The 25,649-nt window shown below is 41.3% G+C and overlaps 2 protein-coding genes across 3 annotated transcripts in view; one reads left to right on the top strand and one right to left on the bottom strand.

Annotated features, from left to right (window-relative positions):
- Positions 1-18,508, top strand: part of LAMB3 (laminin subunit beta 3) — an 85,724-nt gene extending 67,216 nt beyond the window's left edge. For both annotated transcript variants that reach the window (XM_044446951.1, XM_044446961.1), the window contains 8 exons: positions 2,372-2,580; positions 3,635-3,838; positions 4,551-4,695; positions 8,716-8,923; positions 10,012-10,153; positions 11,820-11,996; positions 13,488-13,641; positions 16,339-18,508. In XM_044446951.1, the coding sequence (XP_044302886.1) occupies positions 2,372-2,580; positions 3,635-3,838; positions 4,551-4,695; positions 8,716-8,923; positions 10,012-10,153; positions 11,820-11,996; positions 13,488-13,641; positions 16,339-16,478 (1,379 nt within the window). In that variant the 3' untranslated portion in view covers positions 16,479-18,508. The remainder of the gene's footprint in view (positions 1-2,371; positions 2,581-3,634; positions 3,839-4,550; positions 4,696-8,715; positions 8,924-10,011; positions 10,154-11,819; positions 11,997-13,487; positions 13,642-16,338) is intronic.
- The window catches only part of CAMK1G (calcium/calmodulin dependent protein kinase IG), a 33,020-nt gene continuing 24,961 nt past the window's right edge, over positions 17,591-25,649 (bottom strand). Inside the window, exons 7-12 of the mRNA XM_044446974.1 lie at positions 24,152-24,264; positions 23,134-23,212; positions 21,357-21,444; positions 20,258-20,673; positions 18,852-18,983; positions 17,591-17,687 (exon numbers count right to left, since the gene is read on the bottom strand). Coding sequence (XP_044302909.1) covers positions 18,893-18,983; positions 20,258-20,673; positions 21,357-21,444; positions 23,134-23,212; positions 24,152-24,264 — 787 coding nt within the window. The 3' untranslated portion in view covers positions 17,591-17,687; positions 18,852-18,892. The remainder of the gene's footprint in view (positions 17,688-18,851; positions 18,984-20,257; positions 20,674-21,356; positions 21,445-23,133; positions 23,213-24,151; positions 24,265-25,649) is intronic.

Here is a 25,649-nt window from a genome sequence, read left to right as displayed (position 1 = left end):
AGATAGATCTTGCTGGGTTTTTAGCTTTTCAAACACCTGCAAATGCTGTTTAGGTGGAGAGAACAGAAGGAGAAACAGTTTTGGACACCAGGGAGAGAACTGTGTGAACCTTATCATCTTCATTCTCTTTAAAATGCTATCTGTAGCCATGAGCATTTTTAATTAGAAAAGAAACATACAAAACAGCAAATACTGCTTCTACTGCCTCAACAATAATGTGGAAGCAAAATCTCCACTGGCTAGAAAAAAATACTTTGTTTTTAAAATGGCTGTTTTCCACCTTCTGTCCTACATTAACAGTATTTTCTTATATAAACAAACAGCATGAGGGAGGCTCAGAGATGTTTTAATGTCACGTGTACAAGCAGTTAAGCAACAAAGCTGGTTCATTTGTTTTGTACATGCAAGCAAGGATCTCTTGAGTCTGAGTTTCTGTAGCAAGCACTCTGATATCTAAGCCATCCTTTCTCAGAAAGGCTGAACTTCTCCAAATGTAATCTTGAACTCAGCAGGACTTTCTTCTGAGTAGGCATATAGAAGGTACTGCCAGGGTGCTTTTGGACCACTTCAGAAGGAAGCAGCTACATTCCTTGAGCTACTTCCTCTTCTGAGTCTTTCTTTCTTGAACCTGGCTTATTTCCCATCTTAAAAGTCTTTCAAAACAGGCATGCAAAGGTTTCCCAATGTGATGTGACAAAACCACAGTTAAAATAAACAGATAATTTTGTCTTGGGGCTGCAGTCATGAAGTCTTTGTGTTGATGAAAATTAGGAACATTCTTCAAATGGCTGCCAAACAAATCACATGAGGTTTAAAATGACATTTGCTTATTTTGTTTTACAACTAGCCAGTTGTACAATCGTCCGGTAACTTCTTCTCTTGCAAATGCCATCCTAACAGCAATCTGACCTTTAACAAAAAGAATGCAAGTTTTTTTCAAAGTGGCTTAAGCCTCATATGTGCAAATGTTCTATGTCACTCACTTGAAGGTGGGCTTGTTAATTGACACTGGGTTCCAGGCTCCCTCTCCTCTCCTCTCCTCTCCTCTCCTCTCCCAATCACATGGCACAGTTTATAGTCTACTTATTTTAATCAGCAACACTCTGTGCTGAGACTTCCTACATGCAACATTCCCAGTGGCATTCAGTACTCTCTTTGGGCTACTTTGTTGAAACTTGTTTCTGTTCCTACTTAATGACCTAATTAGTGATGTGCAGAACACATCCCTAGGGAAATTTCACTAGTCTGATTGAAAGTGAAATCACTAGTCTGATTTGCTCCCCATGAGAGTCACTTGAGCAAGAAACTCAATATTTGCTTCAGAATACCAGTGTAGCTGAAATTAGATGGCGATACTACACCCCACATCATTCATACTCTGTGATGCTGAAGGGGACACAAGACTGTGCTTCCATAATGGTGTCCCATCTTTGAAGCAGACTCTGAAGCAGAGCAGAAGCACGTTCTCTGCTCTGTCCTACATGAACTTAAGAAGAAAGATTCTTGTTCTTGCACAGCTTTCTTTTGAGATTTTTAACCTTCAGAGATTAAGGTTTAAAAGTTGTTGAATGACATTTTTGCCATTTAAAAATATTTTTGATTTTGAGCATAGAGAGTTCCTGCCACCTTCACTTTTCTTGTCAACACGGAGCACTTATGGGATGAAATTATACTCTGGGCTTCCATTGTTGTGTTGCAATTGGGCAACCAATATTTAGAAGACAGTGTAGGTGAGATTACAAAGTTCTCTGTTTCCCAGGCTCTGTTTGCACTGATGTAACTTAAGTAGGGCATGGAGATGGAATGATGGAGAAAATTTATCCTGTTTTTGAGGAGAAAGGCCTGTTAAAATAAGAAATTATGATCCAGTTTTGAAGAAATACTCATGAATAGCAAGATAGCACAAGCGAGTTCTGGATTGTTCAGTTAATTAAACAGACAACTTAGATCTTAGACCTATATTTGTTCTGCAGTGCAACTACATTACATAGTTGAAGTTGTATAGGTTATATAGTGGAACTGAAGTGGAAGGAGGTGCAACAGACTGCATATCCAGACCTAGTAGAGAGTCACATCCTTACCATATTAGAAACTTACATACAGTTCATGTTAAGTATGTGCATCTCTCTCTTTTGTACTCAGTGCGTGCATGAGAGAGAGCGAGAGAGACAGGGAGAAAGGAGAGTCAATAAGGCGTTTCAGAGGAAAGCAGATTTACCCAGGCTTTTCAGTTGGTGGCCTTGTGATTCACTGCTCTACAATGCTTCCCTTTCCTTTTCTTAGGTAAAAATTCAGTACCAGAGGCTTGGGAAGGAATACCGCATTATGAGTCACTAAGCCACAGAGACAGCATCTTCCTTTGTTTCCACAGGAGCATTCAGCACTGTCAGCTCTGCGTATCAGACATCCTCTAATGCCAGCATGCGCATAACTGGATCTTCTAGACTCCTCGCTCAGTCTGTGGAAAACAGGAAAAGTGCTGAAGAGCTTGCAAGTGATCTTACAGATGATGGGCCAGGACTGTTAGCTCTGCAGGATGAAATGTCTTTCTCTCCAAACTTGACTCCAGTCATTAATAAGGTGAAGTTAACACTTAACCCCTCCTAAAGGAGATGCTGAATAGTCTCAATGTTCAATTTGAAGACGTATACAAATATACCTACCGAATTCTACTTCCTGTAGTTCTGACCATAACCCAAATGGCTGTAGTCTAATGAAACAAATTTGGCCAAAGTCTCTTGATTTTGTTCTTCACCACTGCTGTACTACCATCACCATGGAGACTCATATCAGCATAGCTTGTTGCCATGAAAATCTCTCACCTTGCTGCATTTCATGCTAGTGTTCTCAAATAACATTAATGACATTGTGTACAAGATATAAAGCTATTTCCATCATTACAGCTGCCTCTGATTTTAGAAATTTCCCAGGAGCTCAGGAAACATCTCCTACTTCTTTCTTATGGCACTTTCCTTTTTTTGCTGCTATGACATTATCTTTGTTCCATTCAAGACAAACTTGCAGAATCTAAGAATCCAAAGCAAAGGGTCAGATAAACACCATAAAACAGAGACTACTGTTCCATATGATAAGAATGTGAATATGACGTCTGGGTAGCCTTCTTAGTAAGGCTATCTAAGTGGAAATTTTTGTGTGGTGCCTTTCCCTATAGCCATTTATGTTATTGTCCCCAACTTGGATAACTTTATGATGGGATAGGCCAATTTAGGAGGAGAAAGCTATCAATGAATCTGGAGGAAGAGGTAGAGGATCAGAGGCAACCTGACTGTTCATACCAGTTGCTGGGAGCAACTTCATATTCTGCTTGTGAACTTCCCAGAGACACCTAGTTGGCCACTGGAAAACATGGTTTTGGACTTCACAGGCCTTTGATCTGTTGTATATTTTTATTTGAGAGCCTAACTGATGGATTTCTTGTTTTTCACCTGCTTTTATTTATAGTTTCTTGTTTCTTTACTTGTGTGGTATCCACAAGTAAGCTTCCTTGTGTCTGTCTGATGACTAGCAGGTTGAAAGCAGACAAATTAAATTAAAGCAGACTAAATTAAATTTCTAAATTAATTTGATTCTTATACTATTGGCTGATGGGTGATTGAGTGGCTTCTCTGTTTAGATTTGCAGTGGCATCCGAACAGCAATTTGTACCCCTGGTGAATGTGTTGGAGAACTGTGTCCACAGCAAAATGCAAGTCAGTGTGGCCCTGGTCTGAGCTGTAGAGGGATCCTCACACTTTCTGGTAGCTCCATCCAAACTGCCAGAAGGACCACCCAAGAGATCCACAACTTAAGTATCCGGCTTCAGGAGACTGCGCAGATGGTATGTATAGTCAATGGAGAAGGGAGTTTCATCATGTTTGCAAGGGAGGATAAGAGGGAAAGCTCCTTCACAACCTTGACAGAATCTACATTTTCATTTTAATGTATAACTGTTGCTGACCTTGTGAATATGGTTGTCATGGCATCTAATGTGAAAACAGCTAATTTCAATGGTAGACCATACTCATATAACTCTTTATATGAATGATCCAGCTGGAAAGGAATTCTGTGTGATTGTGAAGGGGCACAATTTTACAGATACAGGGCCCAACTGATGAAAGTGAAGTTTCTAGGATATATGGCCTCTCACCCTGCCCTGAACTTAAGTATAGTTGTGGAGCAAATGAGTACATTCTTGTGATTGTGCACAATGCAGTTAGCAGTGATGCTACGATAGAATTATGCAAAACTCAGAATATTCCTTCTGAGTAAGTTGATTCAGTGAAGGCTCTGTGGAGTTTCTTGTTCAGTTTCTAGATGTTGTCTTGCATTTTTTAAATAATACAATCATTGGATAGTGAAGTTGGAAGGGACCAATAAGGCCGTTGGGTCCAGAAATTTTGTCCCTGAAATACTGGCGGAAGATGGGGACAATTAAGAAATGGGGAACTTAACAGTATTGCTAAAAGACGCACCCACAACCAGTTTAGGTACTTTATCTTTCTGGAATGTACTGATGGCACATCAACTGAATCTGTCTTGTATGCTAATAGATCAGAACTGCTGAACTAGCTGCCAGCAAGATCCAAACCAATGCCCAAAGCTTGGGAGACCAAATGAGTACAACTAGGACCCAGATAGAGGGAGACATCCAGCGCACACAGCAGTTCATCCGCCAAGTTCGCAATTTCCTATCAGGTAAAGCCAGAAACCTAAATGCGAAACATCTGTGATGCTTTTTCCTTGCCATTAGATCCTCATCTCCAAAAGTGTTGGTTTTGTACCAACATGGCGCGCGCGCACACACACACACACACACACACACACACACACACACACACAGGGGATGGGGGAGCACAAGTGAAAATGTATCTCTGAGGAGCTAAATGAGTTGATAAAAAGGTTTCATACTTTCATATGGAACAACAAAGTATGCTCTTTAAAATCTGTTGTAATATGCATGTTCAGATAAATACCAGAAAGCATCTGGTGATTTCAGAAAAGAGGACATTACAATAAACTACCTTATAGAGACCATATTTTCTCAAAGAATTGGCTCAGTTCTTAGTTCTCCTGAAGGTGAGATGCAACATAGCAACTGAAAACACAGTGAGTATGTAGTGATTCAGGGGCAGGTGTTAAGGTATAATTCCTTACACTCAAGCAGCAGTGAGTTGGCAGTCTCTTAGCGGCTCCAGTCTTTTAGGCACAAGAAATTTCTTTACAAAACAGCTTGAGCCAATTGCCCCTTTTTTCTCTTTGTTGATACAGAAATAGCATCCATTTTATATGAAGGCTCTTATGCATTAAGCTTTATCTAACAGGTTACGAGCTAGAGTACCTCCTATGCTATGATTAAAGGATATCTGAGTTTTCCTTGAAATCAAGGCCACAGCTTATTCTGAGGAAAAAGATTGAATAGCAATACGTGACTACATTCCAGAGAAGAGGATTTGTCAGATCTGAATTGCTTTCAGAAGTTTAGCAACAAAATTTGTTGCCAGAGCCTCAGGCAGTTTGGCAGGGTGATGGCAGTAGGAGGTTGGCCCATAAAAGGCTCCCCCTCCCCTGCGCGCGCGCGCGCGCGTGTGTGTGTGTGTGTGTGTGTGTGTGTGTGTGTGAGAGAGAGAGAGAGAGAGAGGGAGAGAGAGAGCGCTCACCCACCTCTCCTGGAGTTCCTTGTCTCTGGCATAAATATTAGCAGCTGAAGACTGAGAAAGCTATCCAGCATGGAAAACAAACAGCCCACTAAAAAGTTGCCTTGTGGTTAGCCAGTATTCTCACTCTAGGCTTGACAAGAATGAAAAAAATGGGCATATTTAATTTGTTCTGCTTCCTACTCAGTGCCGCTGGGATTGCACTTCTGCTGCTCTCACCTCCCTCTTCTGTTTAGGTGTACTCTGCATGTCGGCTGCCTCCCTGTTTCCTGTGGATTCTGCTGCTCCAGGGTGCTGATACTGCCCTGAAACAGGCCTTTCCCTAATAATCCCAAACAGGGGATTTTCCTTCCTGTGAAAACTCCTCTTTTAGTCCCACTCTCTGCCTCCTGCTACTTGAAAAGCACCAGTCTAAAGTAGACTTGTGCTCTCATCTCATGACTGCTACATTTATTTATTTATTCAGGATGTTTTGGTGTCAGATTTTATCAAAGCTTTTGAGAGGTTCTAGCTTTAATTTCTACCTATTTGGCTTGGACATAAATTAAGGTAATGCATTTATTAATTCCTGGGCCTCCCTCTTACCTTCTCTTTTTAACATAGGGGCCTTTGAGTTTTGTAATTAGTTGTCTGCTTTCAGTGCTATTGCATGTTTTAATTTAGAAGAGAACAGTTTCACACTTGTACGTCTATGATACAAACATTCTTATGACATACAATTTGTACTTTGTTCAAACCTTGTTGTGACTTGTTAATTTGTAGTTTGTCATTTAGGACTAGAATTTAATCTGTTCCCTTTCCTTGTGGTAGTTCTTCATCTGTCAATTTTCAACAGGTATGGTTATGTGTTTACCACCTTCTACAAAGAAGTCCAGTGCTTCTCTTCATATTTAGCCAAGACATTTCCCCTTGCAATTCCCACAATTAGTTTCAAGCCTTCCCTTGAGGGAAAATGTGTCAATTTCCTCTTCTTCAGCCTTTCAGATATTTGCAGACTGCTATTATGCCTTTTCTTGAGTTTTCCTTCTACAGGCAAATCAGTCTGAGCTTTTTTTTTGTCATAGAACTTAGTTTTCATCCTAGTTGCCCTGCTCTCAACCCTGAATTCATTTAGCTTCTCTACAATCTTCTTATCCTCCTACAGTAATCATTTTACATTTTTGTCATCTAATCATCCAACTATCTTCTTGGCTGGTTTCCTGGATCTGACATATTGAAACCTTTTAAAAATCAATCTTAATGTTTTTAGCAGGAAAGTTGTCATTCCTTTTTGTTTTGCATTATCATCAACTTAGATTTATTTTGCCAGAGTTAGCTTGGGATACTCTGAATATATTTAACAACTTGCCTTTCTGAAAAACTATTTTATTTTATTATTTTAACATATCTTTCTTGAGGGCATATCTCCTATCACTGTAATATTTTCCCCATTGTATATTGAGGAACACACATGCTATGCTGTAAAATGACAACTTTCTATGGAGAATATTGACTGTGCTAGATACTCTAGAAGGGAGGATAAATCCTGAAGTGTGGAGAGCTCTAAAATGTGGCAAATGCCAAAAGTGATGGACCAATTATCTCCTGCTGCTTTGAAAAATGCCTGCAGGTAGAGATAGGCAGAAGCACAGCTGACATCACAGGATGGGACGATACTCATAATTCTAGCCAGAAACTGGAGCCACCCAGCTTTTCCCATTACTGTGCCCCGTTCTAAGGATGGGCACCTTAGAATGGGTTCTTAGTGACAAGGAAGAAAAGGTATGCATTACATGGAAACACATGTAAAAAGGCCCTAATGACATTAAAAACAAAATGGAATGGAACAGAATGAAGCAAAACAAGACACAGCTAGGGAGGATATGAATGAGAGCTGCTTGTGTTTTTGCATCTGTGTGCAGACGAAGGATGCTTTTCTTGCTGACCCTGTGTGCTGCTATATGGAATGTGTGGGTGAATAGGGAGAAGTACCGTAGGAGGCAGAGATGGGTTTTTTGTTTGTTTGTTTGTTTCTTTGTTGTTGCTTTTATTTTACCTTTTGGCATACACAGATTGCTATAGGGCTTCCTAAGTAAGCCAGCTCTTTCTTTCTTCCTCCATTTTCCTCGTCCCCACCTTACCCAGCTGCCTTAAAACAAATATCTAATTTCTAGACTCACTCAATTTGCCTGATTATGTTGTTGGTTCTTTTAGATTTTGTTTGTTTGGGAAAAAATGATTGCTTTAATGTAGCTATGATGGGACAGCAATGTGTTCCTGCTTCTCCAAAAATAAACGAACCAAAACTAAATAAAGATCACACTAAGGACAAGAATTTATGAACCTTTTTTTTTCTCCAGACAAAGAGAAAAATCCATATGTCCTTGGTAATTCCAAAAGTAATACACATTTTCCATGTGACTTAGCTTTGGAAGTTCTTTCTGTCTTGAATTTTATAGAAGGACATAACTATCTCAAAGCTATAAAGTATAATTCGAAAGCCTTCTTACATTATTTTAACGCAGGCTTCCTTCAACCTGGTCCCCTCCAGATGTTGTGAATTTCACCACCCATCAACCTCAGACAGCATGTCCAATGGTCAGGTATTCTGGCAGTTGTAGTCCAAACCATTTGGAGGGTACCCTATGGGGGAAGCTTATTTTAAACACTAGTTGTTTTAATAAAAGATATATTATACATAGCTTAGGAGACAGAATACTCGGAGGACAGCTTTTTCTTCGGTGGTGCCCTGGCTATGGAATACGCTCCCTAGAGAAGTCTGCCTGGTGCCATCATTATATGCTTTTCGGAGCTAGGTCAAGACCTTTTTATTTAACCAATATTTTAAGGCCAATAGATTTTAAGTATTAGTATAATTATTTTAATCTGGTTAATTTATTTTAATAATTAATTTATCTATGTCAGTCATGGGACATTTAATTTATTATCTAGATTTATATATTGTATTTGTAGATTTCACTATAAGCCGTCCAGAGATGGAAGTGAAGGACGGCCTAGAAATACTCTAAATAAATAAATAATCATTTGGTTTTTAGTCAACTTTCCTTGGTCATATTTGCAGATCCAAGCACCGATGCTGCCACCATTCAACAGATCAGTGATTATGTCCTCTCCCTTCATCTCTCCACTGATTCTGCCACAATCCTAAGGAAGATGAATGAGATTCAGAACCTGGCTGCTAAGCTACAGTGCCCTGAGAGCATCATTGCCCAAACTGCTGGGGACATTGCTAGGGCCAAGCAGCTTCAGAAGGAGGCTGAAGAAGCCAGGTAAAGAAAGCTTTGGCCCATAGGCCAGATCATACATAGGCCTCAGTCATGAAAGGCGAGTGATGGAATTGGTTGAGGCATTTGTTGTGCACTCGTGATTGCTCACTCACAAAAATTTGTGGGCCCTTTTCACTTTGTTGCCATCCTCCAGAGCCTCTCCAATAGAGAAAAGTGGAGAAGTGCAAACCCCAAGAAAATAGTTCTGTATAAAGGATGCATTTTTCCTCCTGGCCAACAACAAACAAACAAACAAAGACCAGAAGAAGGAGCCTCAACAAAGCATAAGGTTAAGTTGCTCGTATAGAGAAGCCCTTGCAATATTCTTGAGAACTAGATGCTTCCTCTATTTGCTAAGCTTTGCCATCCCAACAGTACAGCATGGTCTGCCTTCCTGGAGGTCCCTCACACTCAGACTTGGTGATGCAGTATATTCTAGGTGATTCACTGAGACTCTGTTCAGTTTTCTTATTTAAAACCATGGGAGGCATGTACTTGAGGCATCTTGTCACACTACTGCAATAAGCTGCTGAATATAGGAACCTTACAGGTTATTTTCCCTGGATTCTTTCTCTCCTACCTGTGACTGTGAACAGAACTAATTAGATCTTCCCATCCTCATCCATGACTGCTTATCACCATTATTTGTGTAGCCAGTATTTTATTGCCATTTTCCAAATGGGGTGGGTGGAATTTGAGGAAGTTGCATAAGAATAGTGGCTTGCCTAAAGCCACCCCATGAAGCTTTACAGCTGAACTGGGATGTGGTCAAGACTTGTACAATAGTACATGATTAGTTCTCCTCATGATAGAATCCCTGAGAACCAGTTTTCTATGAGCACTCATAAGGCACTGAAGATGTCAATGTTAAAATTGCCTGTGTGTGCTGCTTAAATGCTGCACAAGATCTAGTCCCTACTTTATCTTTAGAAGCCAGTTGCAACACCCGTTGCCTACCTCTTCCATTTATTTTAGAAATCTGCACCTAGCCTGTCTCTCTCTTTTTGATTTTCTCAGCAGTACATGCCAGAAATCCAGAGGGGTGCTTTTTATCAAACATCATTTCTTGTTTTAATCTAACATGTTCCTAGGAACCGAGCCAACGCTATTGAAGGCAATGTGGATGATGTGTCAGAGAATTTGAAGCAGGCAAACCTAGCACTTCAGGAGGCTGAATATACTATCCGTAGCTCTGGCCGTTCCCTCCAGCACATGCAAGGCCGCCTTGATGAGGTCAGTGGCACATGCTGAACTCCTACAAGTTGCTTATTCTAATGCATGTGAGCACAATGTGTACTTTCCAAGTAATGGCAGCCCACAAATTGTGACCTTCCTTCCAGAGGTTTGGCACACATTACATGCTCACAAGGCAGGTGGTCTTAACAAGGGGTTCATTAAGTCTTTCTTTGATGATCTTGGTACACTACTGGTGGACTACTCTGCTTTGCCGTAAGGCAAGCTCTGTAAAGTCTTGCAGGCTTCATTGTGAGAAGTGTAAGAGTGATACTTGAAATTTAGACAGTGGGAGCTTTTCTACACAAGGTGTTTTTTTGTGCACTCATGAGGCCTCAGGGTGGCTACACAGTATTTTCTCCTTCAGAGCCTTTCCCATGCTTTGCAACCATTTCTGCAGCTTTTTTTTAGATCAAAGAAAGTGTAGTGTGATTTAGAAAACATGGTATTGGAATGTGTTTTCATAATGCTGCTGTGCTGCAGGCCCACCTTGGGGATCTGTAATGGGACATACAGGAGGGCAGAGAAAGGAAAATGCTGTAAAAACACGCTTGTGTAAAGGAGCCTGTCCTAATCCTGCAAAGAATCCAGAAACAGAAGGCCTATTAAGGAGGTAGCCTCATGTAGGGAAGCCCAAGAGCTATTAGTTTGATGATGCTTTGCCAAGTTTTGTCTTACCAAGCTAGTAAAATATCATTATCACAAAAAGTTGGACCTTGTCAAAGAAAAATGATGCAATGGCATTTTGATTTTTTCCTCATTTTCCTCATTTCTTTAGATCCAGGTTGCTCCTGCATCTGCTTCATATCTCTCTACCATTATGTGGCTTGACCAGAATAGGTGGCAGACTTTGCTCTTTTCATTATTCTTGGCTAACTAGCATCCCTGTGTACACTGAATGCTGCTCATGATATAAGTGCCCCTTGCTAGGTGCTATTGAGATTGAAGAGATTGCACCAATGCACAGCGGTCCAGTCCTATGTCTGCTATCCTGGACAAGCTTATTCAGTGCACCTGTGATCTCCAAGTCCTATGTCACGTGTAGGTTCTTTATGTGTCCACCTGAACAATGTGGAGCATCCTTGGCTCTGCACGGGTGGCACAGTCTGAATCAGAAAAATACAGTGTTGCAAAACATGGCCTTTTGTTGCTTGCATATTGCTGTCCTCATTCCTACTTAATAGAACAGAAGCACTGACATGGGAATAACTAAAGCTGCAGTAGGGAGAGAACGAAAAAAAGCTTGGATTTTTATTTTTTGAAAATGCATCTATTGTTATGTATGGTACCCCTAAGCTGTTCAGAGCACTTTTTCCAAGCAGAAAGTGTTGTATATGTTTTCACTTATGGTTTACATTAAGGAAGAGACTCTTTGAAAGTTAACATCTCTATATGCTTGCCAGAAGAGGCAATAAAGCACATTCTCTGTGCATTTAAATGCATTATATTTAAAGACTGGTTTTAGTCTTTAAATGGTATAGCTTCATAATTAACACTGAAACACACAGTTCCATTTCAGATCTTGATAAGCAGAATGCCTGACAGCAGTAAGTTTTGTGGTGTTGCCACTTTCTTGAATAGATGGAATTTTTGTGCCATATGATTTTTTTCAGGGTGAAAAAATCCTTTTAAAATTGATGAATGTTTCCTTCTTTGGGATGTTCAGATACAGAGTGTCCTTGGTCCAGCTGAGAAGAGTGTGGAGGACATCACCCAACAGCTGGACAGTTTCACCGAGAAACTCAGCCAGTTACAGAACAAAGCAAACCAGAACCAGTTGTGGGCTGTGGATGCACAACAGAGCGCAACTGAAGCCAGTGAGCAAACAAGGAGCCTTCAACAGGTATGCAAATAGGAGACTCCAACAACCTTTTAAAGACAGAGGCAAAACATATTCTGTAAGTTAGTTGTTCCAGCTGCTTGCCCACTTTGGGACAGTGGTGCAGTTAGGGCTGGGCCTTGGGGCCACATTCCGAAGGCCCACATCCCAGCAGCCCCACCCAACAAATGACCATCCAAAGAGTGGTGGAAGATGGGTATGCAAAGCACATGGCCTTTTAGTCTTGTAGTCATGATGGTGCTATGATTTAAGTGAGCTAAAAATGAAAAATTGCACAGAGTGTTTTGTTTGCTTATATTTTGAAGTCAAGGCTGACAAATAGCTTTGCTGTTGTAGTTCTAAAATAATGGGACAGTAGAAGCAGTTTGAAAGCATGATATGATATTTGGAGTCAGGGAAGAGAAATGTTGCTACTGAAGTGATGCCCATGGCCATCTAAAGGATTCCGTGTAAGATCGATCATTCATTCATTCATTCATTCATTCATTCATTCAAAACTTTTATATGCTGTCCCCTCATGCCTCGGCATCTAAGTCCAGGATCTAAAATTATCTCCCTGCACCATTTCCTGGGATTTAATATTATTCAGTCAACCATTTGGAAAAAGTTTTGGAGTTCCTGCCCTACTTGACAATGGCTTGAGTTTGCTACAGTGCATGCCTTCTTTCCACTTTTTGTCTTGCAAAGCTTTGTCTAATCATAGTTTTAAAGAACAGGCCTCTGAAGAGCCTTAACTTTTGGCTAAAGTGGTTTCCTATTTTATGAGTCAGATGCAGTTGTTACCACAGCTCCATCTCTTCCCCCTTAGAAAAGGAGAGTATGTTCAAGGAGTGACTCTGTTTTGACAAACCGGGATTAGATACAGTGAAAGATATGCCCTATCTAGCTAACAAGTAACTGAGAACTGACAGAACCAGTGTGGTGTGGTGGTTAGAGTCTTGCACTGGGAACTCAGGAGATCCAGGTTCTAGTCCTCACTCAGCTATGCCGCTCACTGGTTGACTTTGGCCTCGTCACTGACTCACACCCTAATCTACTTCACAGGCTTATTATGTGGAGAAAATGCAGCTACTATGCATTCCTGACAAGGGGAAAAAAGGCAGCATATAAAATCAGTGCAATAATAGTACTAATATTTTTTTCATGTTAGGCAGTAATGGGCAATTATAGCCCTCCAGATATGATGGCCAGGAATGATGGGAGCTGTAGGCCAAAATATTTGGTGGGCCACAAATTACCTGCCCCTGGTTTAGACCTTATTGGAGGGGGAAAGGAAGAAGCGGGGGTGGGGGGAATCCGGTTGAGAATCTCATGATGGGTGTAAATGGCTATACAGTTTAGGCAAGATTCCATTTGGCATCATCACCTGTAAAAGGAATGTACACACCCTAATCCTAACCCTGTCAAATGTAATTGAAAGAGAATCTTCATGGCTTTGAAGTTAAGAGTTCTATCTCAGGTTCATCAGATCTTTGATCACCCTCTTCATTACAGGGATTTGAACAAGTGAAACAAAAATATGCAGAACTAAAGAGGAGGGCAGGACAAGGACCAAATTTGGGAATGCAAGGGACTCGGATCCAAAATGCCCGCATGGAAGCTGACACATTGTTTCAAGAAGCCATGAGAATGATGGCCAGAATGGGAGGTAAGGAGAGTATGGATGCGAGCTCTCATATATTTCTGATAGGAAACCTCATAGTTGCTCATCCCAGTCTTGCTGTGCCACATAGGATTATACTTTTGAAAGAATTAAACATAGAAACATAGAAACAGAACAAGTCAGAAGGGGCCTCCCGGACCATCTAGTCTGACCCCCGGCTCCAGCAGGCTCTGCTTACGACATGCCCACCATGTGCATGTCCAGCCTATCTTTGAACACCCTTACCGATGGGGCCTCAATGACCTCTCGTGGAAGCCCACTTCATATCCTTGGGGTCCTAACTGTCAGGAAGTGCTTCCTGGCATCTAAATGGAACCTTAGGTTCCCTGAGCTTGGTTTTAGTGTCACTCACAAACTTTTTTTCCCAAGTTGTGGCTTTTATTGTGTACTTATCATTCCTCACTCACAACTGTTTGAGGCAACATTGTGAGCCTCCAGTCTGATTAGTCATTTTTTAGTTATTTTACTTCTATCCAGTATTTTGTCTTAAATTCCTAAAGCAAAGCACACATCTTTACTAATGAGACTGTGCTATTCAGTTGTGCCACAAAATGTCTAGAAGTTATGGAAGGGAAAATATGGAAAAGCAGGAAAGAAAAAAGTCTTTGAGTAGAGAGCTGATCTTAATTCTTCAAAGAAACCAGAATTAGATACTGTGGGTTATCAGCCTTGTCTAGAAAAGCTCAGAGATTTTCTATGGATTGAATTGTTTTTGACATAAGTGGAGTCTTGGTAGATTCATGTGTGATATAGGGTGTTGTTGCCCCCTTGGTCTGAAGCAGGGGTACACAACCATCTCTGCCCTAAGGCCAGTTAGGGGTCACACAAATGCACACACACCCAGGCCAGCCACTACTTGGACATGTCATTTCTCTTCCACATTTACCCGCTCCTAGGTAAGCAGGTTTGAAATACTCAGTAGTGCTTTCAACAAGCTTCCACTTGTTTATTCAGGAATAAGTAGGGCTGAATCACTCAGAAGGTTCTTCTTCCTGGCAAGGAAAAGTGCCTATCTAAATCAACAGCTGATCAGCAATGAGGACTCTTCCCTGCTAGGAGGCTGGGGAAGGTGCAGGTGGGCAAATGGACTGCAGGGGGAAAAGGGTGGATACTATTAGTTTCATGATCTCACTGGGAACAGCAAAAGGCTGTGGGGATTTCATGTCCTGATCTAAGATGAACTATTGTTTACTATCAAGGAATGCTGAACAGACTCCTGGGGTGTTCTTTGTATATCTGTGCAGCAATAAAACGTCTGCTGATCCAATTTCAGACTTTATTGGGAGGCAAAGTCTTTCTTAGTGGAAACAAAACACAAGCAAAGCAAAGCAAAACAGCAAAAAGCAAATCAGTGATTGCACTGTGCATCTTGGCGTGCTCCTTTGATGGGATGACCACTCAGTGGGAATCTAACCATAGTGTGCTATACAGTCATTCACAGGTTCACATACTAGCACTTGCCAAATGCCAGCATTTTAATGCTTTAGTTGGATACATCCATTTGAAGCTTTTGAATTGAATGTGTTTGCTCAATCTGTTTTGGGACCCAGCCAATGTGTAGAACAAATGCCTTGTCCCCCGTGGCAGGTGCAGCATGAATGACTGACTGGTGCAAAGCCAGATATTTTATTGGCGAGAGGGCTTGGAGTTGCTTTCATTGATAAAGCAGTGCCTCTAATGATTCTCTCTCACTGAAGATGCCTCTTTGTTCCTGAGAATTGGAAGCTGCTGCTGCTGCTAGGCAGTTACTTCTGCTCACAGTTTGCTGAAGGCAGCAAGGAATGTTGATACTATTAAATAGGCCAGCAGGCAATTTCCTATGCAGAACATGATGAGCATATATTACCAGTGTCGACTGACGTCAATGTCAAAACTCATTTGGCCCTATCAGAATGCACTGATGCCTCATCAGGGAGAAATGCCTGAGATGTTATTTGATGGAACAATATTTCCTGAATTTTGGACCAGGTCCAGTCAATGGTTTAGGAAAATTGTTTGTGAATCCAGATATCTCTGGAAGCAGACCCAAACAGAATTGCATTGCTGATAGTAAAATAATATATGCTACTTCCAGGAGTTTACAAGGATGCTTATATTAAATTGAGGTAATAACTAATTAAGTAATTAGTCTGTCTGCACAGATATCCTATTTATATCCCTGTCTTGTTATTGATTTTCTGCCTGGATATGAGGTTATCTTCTTGGGGCTATAGGTTAATTTTTGGAATGAGGAGTGAAAAAATAATACTGAAATGAATTCATGCACAGCTGTGCTAATGGTGTTGGAATACAAGTGGCAGATTGGAAGGAATCAACTAGAGATCTCCAGAGGTTAAATATGATCTTAAGGGGCTAAGCAGTATACATGTTCCTTAACAAGAAGAGCAGGGTTTAATATTATCTGACTAGAATGGAATGAGAAAGTTTCTCTAGACGCTAATAGTCTATACTAGCTTTCCCCAAATGCCTCTTCTCAAGATGTTTTGGACTGCAACTCTCACCATTTCTGATCGTAGGTGATGCAGGCTGGAACTGATGGGAGTTGGAAGGTCAAAGCATCTGGAGGACATCTGGTTGGGGGATGCTGGTCTATGTAATATTAAGAAACTAGGAAGTGAACAAACAAACTAGAGATGGGAAAGGATGTTCTTGCATATAACGTATTTCTTTTCCATCCCTCAGCTATAGAAACAGAGCTGCAAGAGAGTAACAGTGCATTTGTTCTTGAGTCATCAAAGCTGATCGGCCTGGAAAAGAAAGTGGAAACCATTCGTGATCATATCAGCCGCAGAGTTGCATATTATGCCACTTGCAAAGACTAGCACCCCTTATGCTCATGTCCTTACTTTTTGTGATTTGCAAAGACTGTTTGTGTCTCTCTTTGCAAATTAAACAGCTTTGTTACCTTTTAATGAAAAATGCTTGCTTGAGACAAAAGAGTCCTTTGTGATAGATCAATTTTAGAAAAACAGTGCTTGAAATGTTAATTTATTTACTGGTACTTTCCAAGTTTTTATACCTAAGCATCACCACATGAATTGATTTTTTTTCTGATGGTTGCCTTCTATACAGCATGTGCTTCTTTTGCAAGTTTTATCCTGGAGGAAACAGGATTAAAGCTGGATTGGAAAAGAGGGATAAATACAAGAAGACATGAATAGTGTTTTAGCAAGAAGCATAACACACACGACTTGGATTGAATGGCCTATTACAAGACAACTTGTTTTATTAGCCACCTGCCTTACTGATAGTATAACACTTTACAGACAAAGCAACATAGGAAACAAATCTGCCATTGGAGTTAGGATGAGGCCCCTCCTGAATGAATTACTATCATACTTCCATTAATATCAATAACTGGCAGGCACTTAAAAACCAATCAGCTTTATTAAGCACATAATACATATGATGGAGTTACTGACTTGGAAGCAGAAATTAAATTCCTCAAGAGACAAGGGATGCTGTGTAAACTCCCTCTACCCACCTGATCTTCTGTAGAAGCCCTGTGCAAACTGTGCAAGAGCCATGCTTGGCAGATTGCTCCATAGTACAAACAACAACAATAAAAATGAGCCAGCATAGGATGCTTTCAGATTTAGCCACCCCCTGGCCACATGGACTGAGCATAAAACAACAAAACACCTGGCAATTGCTCTGTTATTCCACTGAACCACTACAAAAATACAACACACACTCTCTGATCACTGCCAAAAAAAGGAGATACAGCTGAATGCAATGATGTAGGTTAATACACTGCAGCTGCTAGCAGAAGCATGGCTTCTCTCTTTCATTAAAAACAAGACAAAAACAAAGCAAGTTTTCCCTGTTTGTATGATTGATCCCTTCTAATGATGCAAGAGAATTGCATTGTAGGTCTCTGGTCTCTCAGGTCTCAGGATGTGCAGCACTTGAATAGATGGCTGTTGCCATCTGAGGACACAGCTCTGCCTGGCAGACCTCAGGAGAGGCCCCTCCCTCTTCTTGCAGAAGTGATGTTTGACTTTGAAGCTCTGAGGAATCAAATAGGCTTCCTAAAAGACAAGCAGAAATGCAAATTTAGATTCAGAACCTTTAACTTGGACATGATTGGGAAAGGAGTTGAAAATAAAACTGCCAAGAACATACTTCCCTTGTACAAATCTGTAATGAGACCACACTTGGAATACTGTGTACAGTTCTAATCCATGCACTTAGTAGAGGATGTTGCAGAGGTGGAAAAAGTGCAGAAAGGGGCAACTAACATAATCAAGGACCTGAAACAAGGAAAGGTTTCAACAGCTGAGATTAGCTTCGCTAAGAAAGAAGAGTATGGGGAAACATCAATATGTACAAAATGTTGTATGGTGTGCATAAACTCTCATAAAAGTAGAACTGATGGACATCCCATGAAGCTAATTTGTAGGAATTACAAATTCAGTACAAATAAAAGGAAGTACTTCTGGCATGTAAACTGTAGAACTAACGTCCACAAGATATAATGATGTTCACCATCTGGCTTGGTTTTTAAAGGGGTCAGTCAACTTCATGGAGGAGAATGGTGTCAATGGCTACTAATCTTGATAGCTCTTTGTGGCCTCCAATATCAGTATGGAGGCAGTATGCCTATGTACACTGGTTGCCAGGAAACATGGGTAAGAAGGTCCTGTTGCAGTTACGTGTGTGCTGTTTTGGGGTTTTCAGTGGGTAGTTGGTTTGTCACTGTGTGAACAGGCTGTTAGACTATGTACACCTGTGCTCTGATGTAGCATGGCTCTTCCGAGGTTCAGACGTGGAGAAACAGACCTGTGGCAATTTGCCTCCACTTATTCTCTGCTTGAAATTTGCCAATAAAGCAAATGTTCTGTCAAACATACACCCAAAGTGCTCTTTCATTCAAAAGAAACCACATTTAGGTGGTAAGGGGGTGCATCTTTTGGTGCAGTGCTCTCCAGGAAGTTGTCTAAGGGCTCTGCTTATCTTAGAAAGCTGACAAATAAGTAGTCCATGCATTCCCCTCTTCAGTTCTAGAGTGCACAACGTTAAGCCAAATTGTTCACCCAAGAGAAAGACTGCTCTGCAGCTAAGAACTAAGCAGTGATAGGCCATGATACAACTGACAGTGAATCATCAGTAGTGGTCCTCCAACAGTAAGCCTAGGTTCAAACTTTTCACCACTAGAAAGGTCCTAAGTAACATTTGGATCGTGGCACACTTACCTCTAAGGATGTACACATGACTCATATGGCTGATTTTTGTATCACATCACCAAGCAAACTCCAGTTTGCCCACCACCAAAATATGAGTGGTTGCTGGCTTTCACAGGAACCAGGACTTCTGATTTGAAGTGACTGAGATTTGGAAGAGAAGATTGAAAGGTAAGCAAAATAGTGAATTCGTTGTATGAGCAGAAGAAAGCAACTTTTATGCCACAACACTGATGGTTTTCAGCATGAATATGAATTTTGGATTAAACAAAAATGGTATTTCAGTGGTCTTCTGGTTCCCACTGAACTGGACAGATGCATCTTGAAGTATGAGAGCCACTGGTTATCACATACAAGCAGCTGCACTGGGGCTGCAGTTTGCTGCCAGGTTTGTCTGAAAATATTCCCAAGTGGCAAGTTTGCAGAAACTGCTATAAGATAAACAATGACTAGAAATGCTTTTTTTTTCCAAATGATTTTTTTGAAACTTCCTGGTTAGCAATGTCATCTCCTGTTAGGATTTAAAAAATCTGATACTCATATTCAGGCTGAAAACTATTGATGCTGTAACATAAATGTTGCTTTCTCCTATTGGGTGCCCCCTGCAATATATGACATTTTCACACACAAGACCAAAAAGCACATTTGAGCATCTCTTGCACAATTCATTCCACATGAGAACTAATTTTAGTTCAGAGAGGGGGAACACATGGCCTTTGCATTTTGGACTCCAGTTCTTATCACTCCGGTTACCATGGCCAATGAACAGGGATAATGGGAGTTACAGTCCAATGTTTGGAGCTCCTCCTCACTCATTTCAGTTCATTCACCAGTCCCGCAGCACAAAGTGTTCATGCTGTTTTTATCATTTGGTCAGCATGGCCACTCATACCACACCAAACACGAACTGGCTAAAAGAATAGTAACTCACCCAAGAACCAAGTATAAGGCAGAGGTGGGACTTGACTGAGCCCCCTGCAATACGAATTTGCTTCCAAAAGCATAACACAAATAGGTATTTCATTGAAGGCTAACTAGTGCTGCTCAGAGAAAAGCAATGACATCAGCCAACATAAGCACGCAGCACTGGCAAAACTCTTGCTTTCTGCTGCTTGTATGCACCCCAAATGCCCCCTGCTCTCCCCAACATAAGTCCCCCCTCACCCCAAGCAGCTGGGTGTGCTTCATAAGGAAGACCTGGGATGCACTTGTCTGCCCCTTATTTTCCCCTCGGAATGCCTACCTTTTTTTCCCCCAGGAACACCCTTGGATTCTAGAAGGCACCACGCCTTCTATCACTTACTAATAAAAATACGTTATTAAAAGCAAACCAACCAACCTAGGAGTAGCAGGGACCCTTGCTCACAAGCACCATGTATTTTAGTTCAACAAGAGAATCTGGTAGAAGAAACACCTACTGGGGTTTGGCACCTCTTTTGAGGAGTACTGTTTCTGAACAAAATGCTGTCTTCACTTTCTCATGTGTCCCACATGCTGCACTGCAGCCAAACGCTGGTCTGCTTGAAGTGCTGTGGATGTCTTCTGTGGTTATACTGGTAGAGATGGGAGTGGATTCACTAGCCAGACGATCCAAACACTTGCTGTCTGCCATCTTGCTATGCTGATCAGAAAGATCTGAAGCATTCTGGTATGGTACCTCAGGGATCAGCATCCTGGCATCACGACTGGACTGTTCCTGAGTGGTGACGGATGGAGTATTGGACCTTGATATATTTTGCATTTGTATGAGCGGAGGGTGGCTTTTGGAATTTTGCTGGCATTTCATGTGGAGTTTTTTCATGTGGTGGACAACAGCTGCAGCATTGAAGGCTTGCTAATAAAAGCAAAGATAACAAGTTTGGTGAGAGGGGACTGATGAACACAGCATCTGCCCAGAAGCTTACCTGTGCAAGCCTATCTGAAGAGACATTTGCAACTGGTTCCAGTTTATGGAATCCCCTTTCTCCACTACAGGCAAAACGTAACAAGTAAACTGGGAGAATCCCACTTCATATGATGATGAAATCTCACTGACAGGTTTGTTTGCAGAGGTAAAATGACATAAAAGTTGCAAAGCACTTTTTGTATGTACCATGCAATGCTATGAATGCCTGCTTCTGGAAGTAGATCCCACTGTGTACAGTGGTACATGTCCCATGGTACATACGCTTGGGGTGGTTCAAGAGTGCTACATAAACTGTAGAAAACCATTCTACAATTGTTTGTAGAAAGCCAGGAGCAGCTGAACTTCTAAAATGTTTGACAGCCATTTTTCTCCTGTATCGTTTGTATACTACTTCAAAATGGCAATTCCACCATGAATGCAGGACCTCATCTTACATTTTGCACATTTTGCCAAGCTCAAGTCTATAGGAGACTTCTGGTCTCACTATACCTACAGTGAACTGGATGCTTCCATGGGGAAATCTTATGCAAATGTTTCTTGAAGTGTTTACCCAATCCTAGACAAGAGTTATAGAGCAGGATATTCTTGAATAACTGCATAAAGAAACTTACTTTCCATTTGCTTTTTGCAAAATTTTTCTGGATCTGTGCACTAACAGATGGATATATGTCACGGTGCAGGGCTGTGTTTCCGTCAATCCTGCAGATGGAGTGAGAAGAATAAGAGGCACGTAGGCAGATGGTGTTTTGGAGGCATTTTTAATTTTTGCAACAGTTAGCTAAAGTCTTTGCATGCTGAATCCATAGTCAATCACCCACAAAGGCCAAGGGAAAGGAATGCAATGCAAACACATTCTGCACTCCTTGAGCAGGGTCAGAGGAGGGACCTCCCACCCTGGCTTTCTTTATCATGAACATCCATGCCGAATGTAGGCTTGGCATCATGGGGCAGCATAGGTAGGCAGCAGCCTAGGGGCCACAGGATCAAAGGGGCTCTGTCCTGCCACAGGGGCTGCCATAGCCAGACCTGCTGGTCGTGCAACACGGTGGCTTCTCCTTGTCTAGCTTTGGTGGCCCCTCTAGCAAAGGAGGAGCTACGGCAGCCAACTGGGCAAGCCTGCAGGGTCTGTGCCAACCGTTCTAATGGAAAAAGCAATCAAATGAGGTTTCAGAAAGCAGCCTTCTCAACAACTGAGCTGTGCTTTGTGCAAAGTGATGGAGAGATGCAAGAATACTACAAGTTCTCAATAAGAATTTGTGTCAAGAGTGTCCAGAGCTGCTTCCCTGAAACAGTACAGTTCTTTTAAAGTCTGAATGAGTCGTGTAATTCTTCTGTTTGAGTTTCTGGCAATTGGAGTGTTGAGAACACTTGTAGAAGTTCAAGCAATTGTTATAGGGGAACCAGTTCCTCTTTGATGTCACTTACATTGTATTGACCTGCCCCTCCTGAACTGCTTAATTTAAGCCAAGACACACCTGAAATTGAATATTGCCCTTGTCCCCTTAAGAGGATACCTGTGTTGTCTGGCCCACAGGTTTCTGAAGAATGTCTTTACTACCCTGGCTGCACTCTGGACCTTGGGACACATCATGAGCCCATGCCCCCCTGCTCCTTCCCATTCCACTATCCAGGTATGAGTGAAGTTTGCCAGCTTATTTATCCTTTTTATTTAACTATTTTGTTTTAGCTAAATTTGATGTGGTAGACCAATTGCTCTATTACTTGAGAAGGCCGCTATACTACTAGAAGAGGCATTTTCTACTTACTGGGGAGTCAGATTTAAGGATGCATTAAGAAACTTACTTTCCATTAGCTGTTTGCATTTTTCTGGATCTGTGCACTGAAAGATGTCACTGTGTGGGGTGGTGAGGGAGGTGGGGGACTGGTGAAGACTTGGCTGCTCAGCCATGGGCCCAGTAACTTGAGGGTGAGACCTACTAAATGAATCAGGTCTCTAGTTAGTTTGATGGAGGAAGGGCAAAAGAGTGAAGCAGAGACAGAACATTTCCTTTCATTCTCACTCTGGTTCACCCAAGACCTGTATAACTGGCCTTCAGAATACTAGGTTTTCTTTTAACACTTTGACTGTCATGGCTTCCCTAGTGAATCCTAGTTTAGTGAGATCCTAACCATTTCACTAAAGATTGTCTTTTCAAATCCTTTCACAGTACTTCACATCCTGGTTTTTTAGCAGATGTTTAGTTCCAGCACATTTAATCCCAGAAAAATTACTGCTCCTTATTCATATCCTCTTCTTTGTTGGCTCATGCAAACAGAGTTCTCAGAGAAAACAATCTTATTTTATGAGCTATGATCGTTGCCAGGCAATAAAACTTCAATTTCTCTTTATATCACAGATTTTCACAGGGTTAGAATCAACCATCTCACCAGGGATGTCTGAGTGCTTTCTCACAGGTAAACCTCTCATTTGGATCCTTCTCCAGTAAATGGCAAATGAAATCCTTGGCTGCTTGGAAGGAACAAGATTTGGCACAAATACGGATAATAAAAATTACATCATAGAATTCATGGTTTCAGATTCTCACTCACTCTCCCCACCGTTCTTTTGCTATATGTACCATGAGCAGCAAACAACATAATAATAAAACATATAATTTAATCAAAAAAGCAAATGTTGCAGTTTTTAAATGCAACAACAAAAAGGAATTCAGCATTCAAAACAATGCAAACTGCAAACCGAGCTGCAGCAAGAGTACAGTGTTAAAATAAGCAACCAGAAAACTAACTTTTTAAAGCCACACAAAATATGCCGAAAAAGGGAAGATTGGCAAATTGCATCTGGGAAAACATTCTAGAGACGTTAGACCACCACAGCACCCTGTCACTCATGTTCCAAGTGTCTCATGCTTCACTTGCTTTGTAATGAAAATAAAAACCTGCATTGGCTGGAAGGTCATTTGTGACACAAATATCATGTACGAAAATACTCTGTACCAGGGCTAGTGGGCAAATCTGGCATTTTGATAAACGGTCTTGGACCCCATGACAAATGACAAGAAGCCTGTCTAAAAGTCTGAATACAAGGTAGACCTAGGGTGTGAACCGCAAGACACTCAACGATTACTTTGAAAGCACAGCTTTCAGCATTAACAAACTCTGTTTCACAGCACAAAATATTAATTTGGTTTAACAATGGGGAAGGGGAAGGCATCTCTGCTAGTGCCAAGAAAAGTGTCCAGGTGTGCACTGAGGTACTCAAACACTACACTGTCTATGTATGCTCTATGGTTATCTGAAATAGCCTTAGACTGAACAGAGCATAGTCAAAAATTACTTTGCCTGGAAAAATGCCTTTTGGGCCTTTTCTGACCTTGCTATCATTTATAGCAGTCTGGAGAGAAAACTCGTAACATACTAGCAAAGATTTCACCAGACTGGAAAGTACCTGATTCAGAGATATCATCCCAAAATGGGGACTCAAATTCATAGTAGCCTTCCTTGATCTTCTCAAACAGTTTGGACTCTGTCTCTTCATAGAAAGGAGGATATCCACACAGGCTGAGAAGGATTGGGAGAAACAAATACGCAGAAAGCAAAAAAGAAAAAAGAGACAATTGAATTAGCAATTGTTTTCAGGCACACAGCTTTCCTTACTCTGTATATTCAAGATGGTGAGTCAAGGACTGGGTGCTTCTTTTCCAGAAGACAGCTTTATTTTTATGGTGGGTTTCAACTGGTTGGCTGGATCTGTTCTACCTTAGCTTCAGTTGTCAAAAAGATCGTAAGAACATTCAAGAGAAAAGACAGGTTTTTATAAACAAAATTGGAAAGATGGATAGGGAAGAGAAACCATTTTGGATTCCGAGGAGCCCCTAGCTCAGTTTCTCTTGCAGTGAAGGAAGTGGTGGAGGAGTGATCTTTGGGATTCTTCTCTTCACTTGTACCTCCTGGAAGTTATATGCTGAATGGATAGGGAACCCTCTGTGGCAGCAAGAGAAGGGCTCGGAGGGGGAATTGGCAGATATCATATTCCTATCATCATTTCCCAGTGGAAGAAAACACCTCTTCAGGCTCGTGGTAACATCTCTTAAAGGAAGACCCCCTGCTATTCATGCAATAGTCCATCTTGATCACAGCCCTTGCTCTGTTACTAGATGAGCCAGATTCAGTCCTTCGCTCCTTAAGCAACTTAGCTGCTCTTCGACTTTTTTCCTCTACTCTCATTTTGCTTGGGATTCCCCTTCCCTGCATTTGCATCTTTATCCCATTCCCTCGGGAAGGTGGACCCTTTTTGAAACCCCAGTACTAGCTCAGTCTGCATTGGTTTTTAGGAATGCTAGTTATTAAAACAGATTATAATTATTTCTATGCAAAAATAAAGCATCTTTGTCTATGTAATCTAGACATCAAGCAACAAACTACACACGAATTATTCATATAGTGTACAATGGAGTGTAAAATGTGTTCTTCATAACTAGCTGGGGGAGGAAGAATAATGGTCAAGGCAGAAAGATTAGAAAGGGGACTTTAAATGCCCCCATTATGGTCCCTGAACACATGAAACCCACTGCCCCATACTTGTTATTGGCATGGGGGGAAATGCTCAGTCACTAGAATGGGAGATTTTTGCTCTTACAAATAGCAGAAAATGTGAGAGGAGACATAGAGCTGATCTGGATCAGAACCACAGAGAGGAGCAAAGAGTTAAAGACCAACAGCCCTTTTACAGTTTCGATCCATTTCAGAATCTCCCCCTGCCTTATTTTGCACTGGGCACACGTGAATAATAAACTTGCTCTCCATAGCAAAATAAGCGACTGTCATGCACAGTTTTGCTTCACTGGCTAGGACTCGCAGGAGTTGTAGGCTAAAGTATCTGGAGGGTTGCAGGTTGCTCACCCTGCTGTCAGTCTTCGGTGTGACCTGAGAGATCTGAGTCACTT

The sequence above is a fragment of the Varanus komodoensis genome, unplaced genomic scaffold (genome assembly GCF_004798865.1).
Source record: "Varanus komodoensis strain SLA01 unplaced genomic scaffold, ASM479886v1 scaffold1, whole genome shotgun sequence".
NCBI lineage: Eukaryota > Metazoa > Chordata > Lepidosauria > Squamata > Varanidae > Varanus > Varanus komodoensis.
The sequence above is the reverse complement of the archived record's forward strand: the minus strand, read 5'-3'. Positions and strand labels throughout refer to the sequence as shown.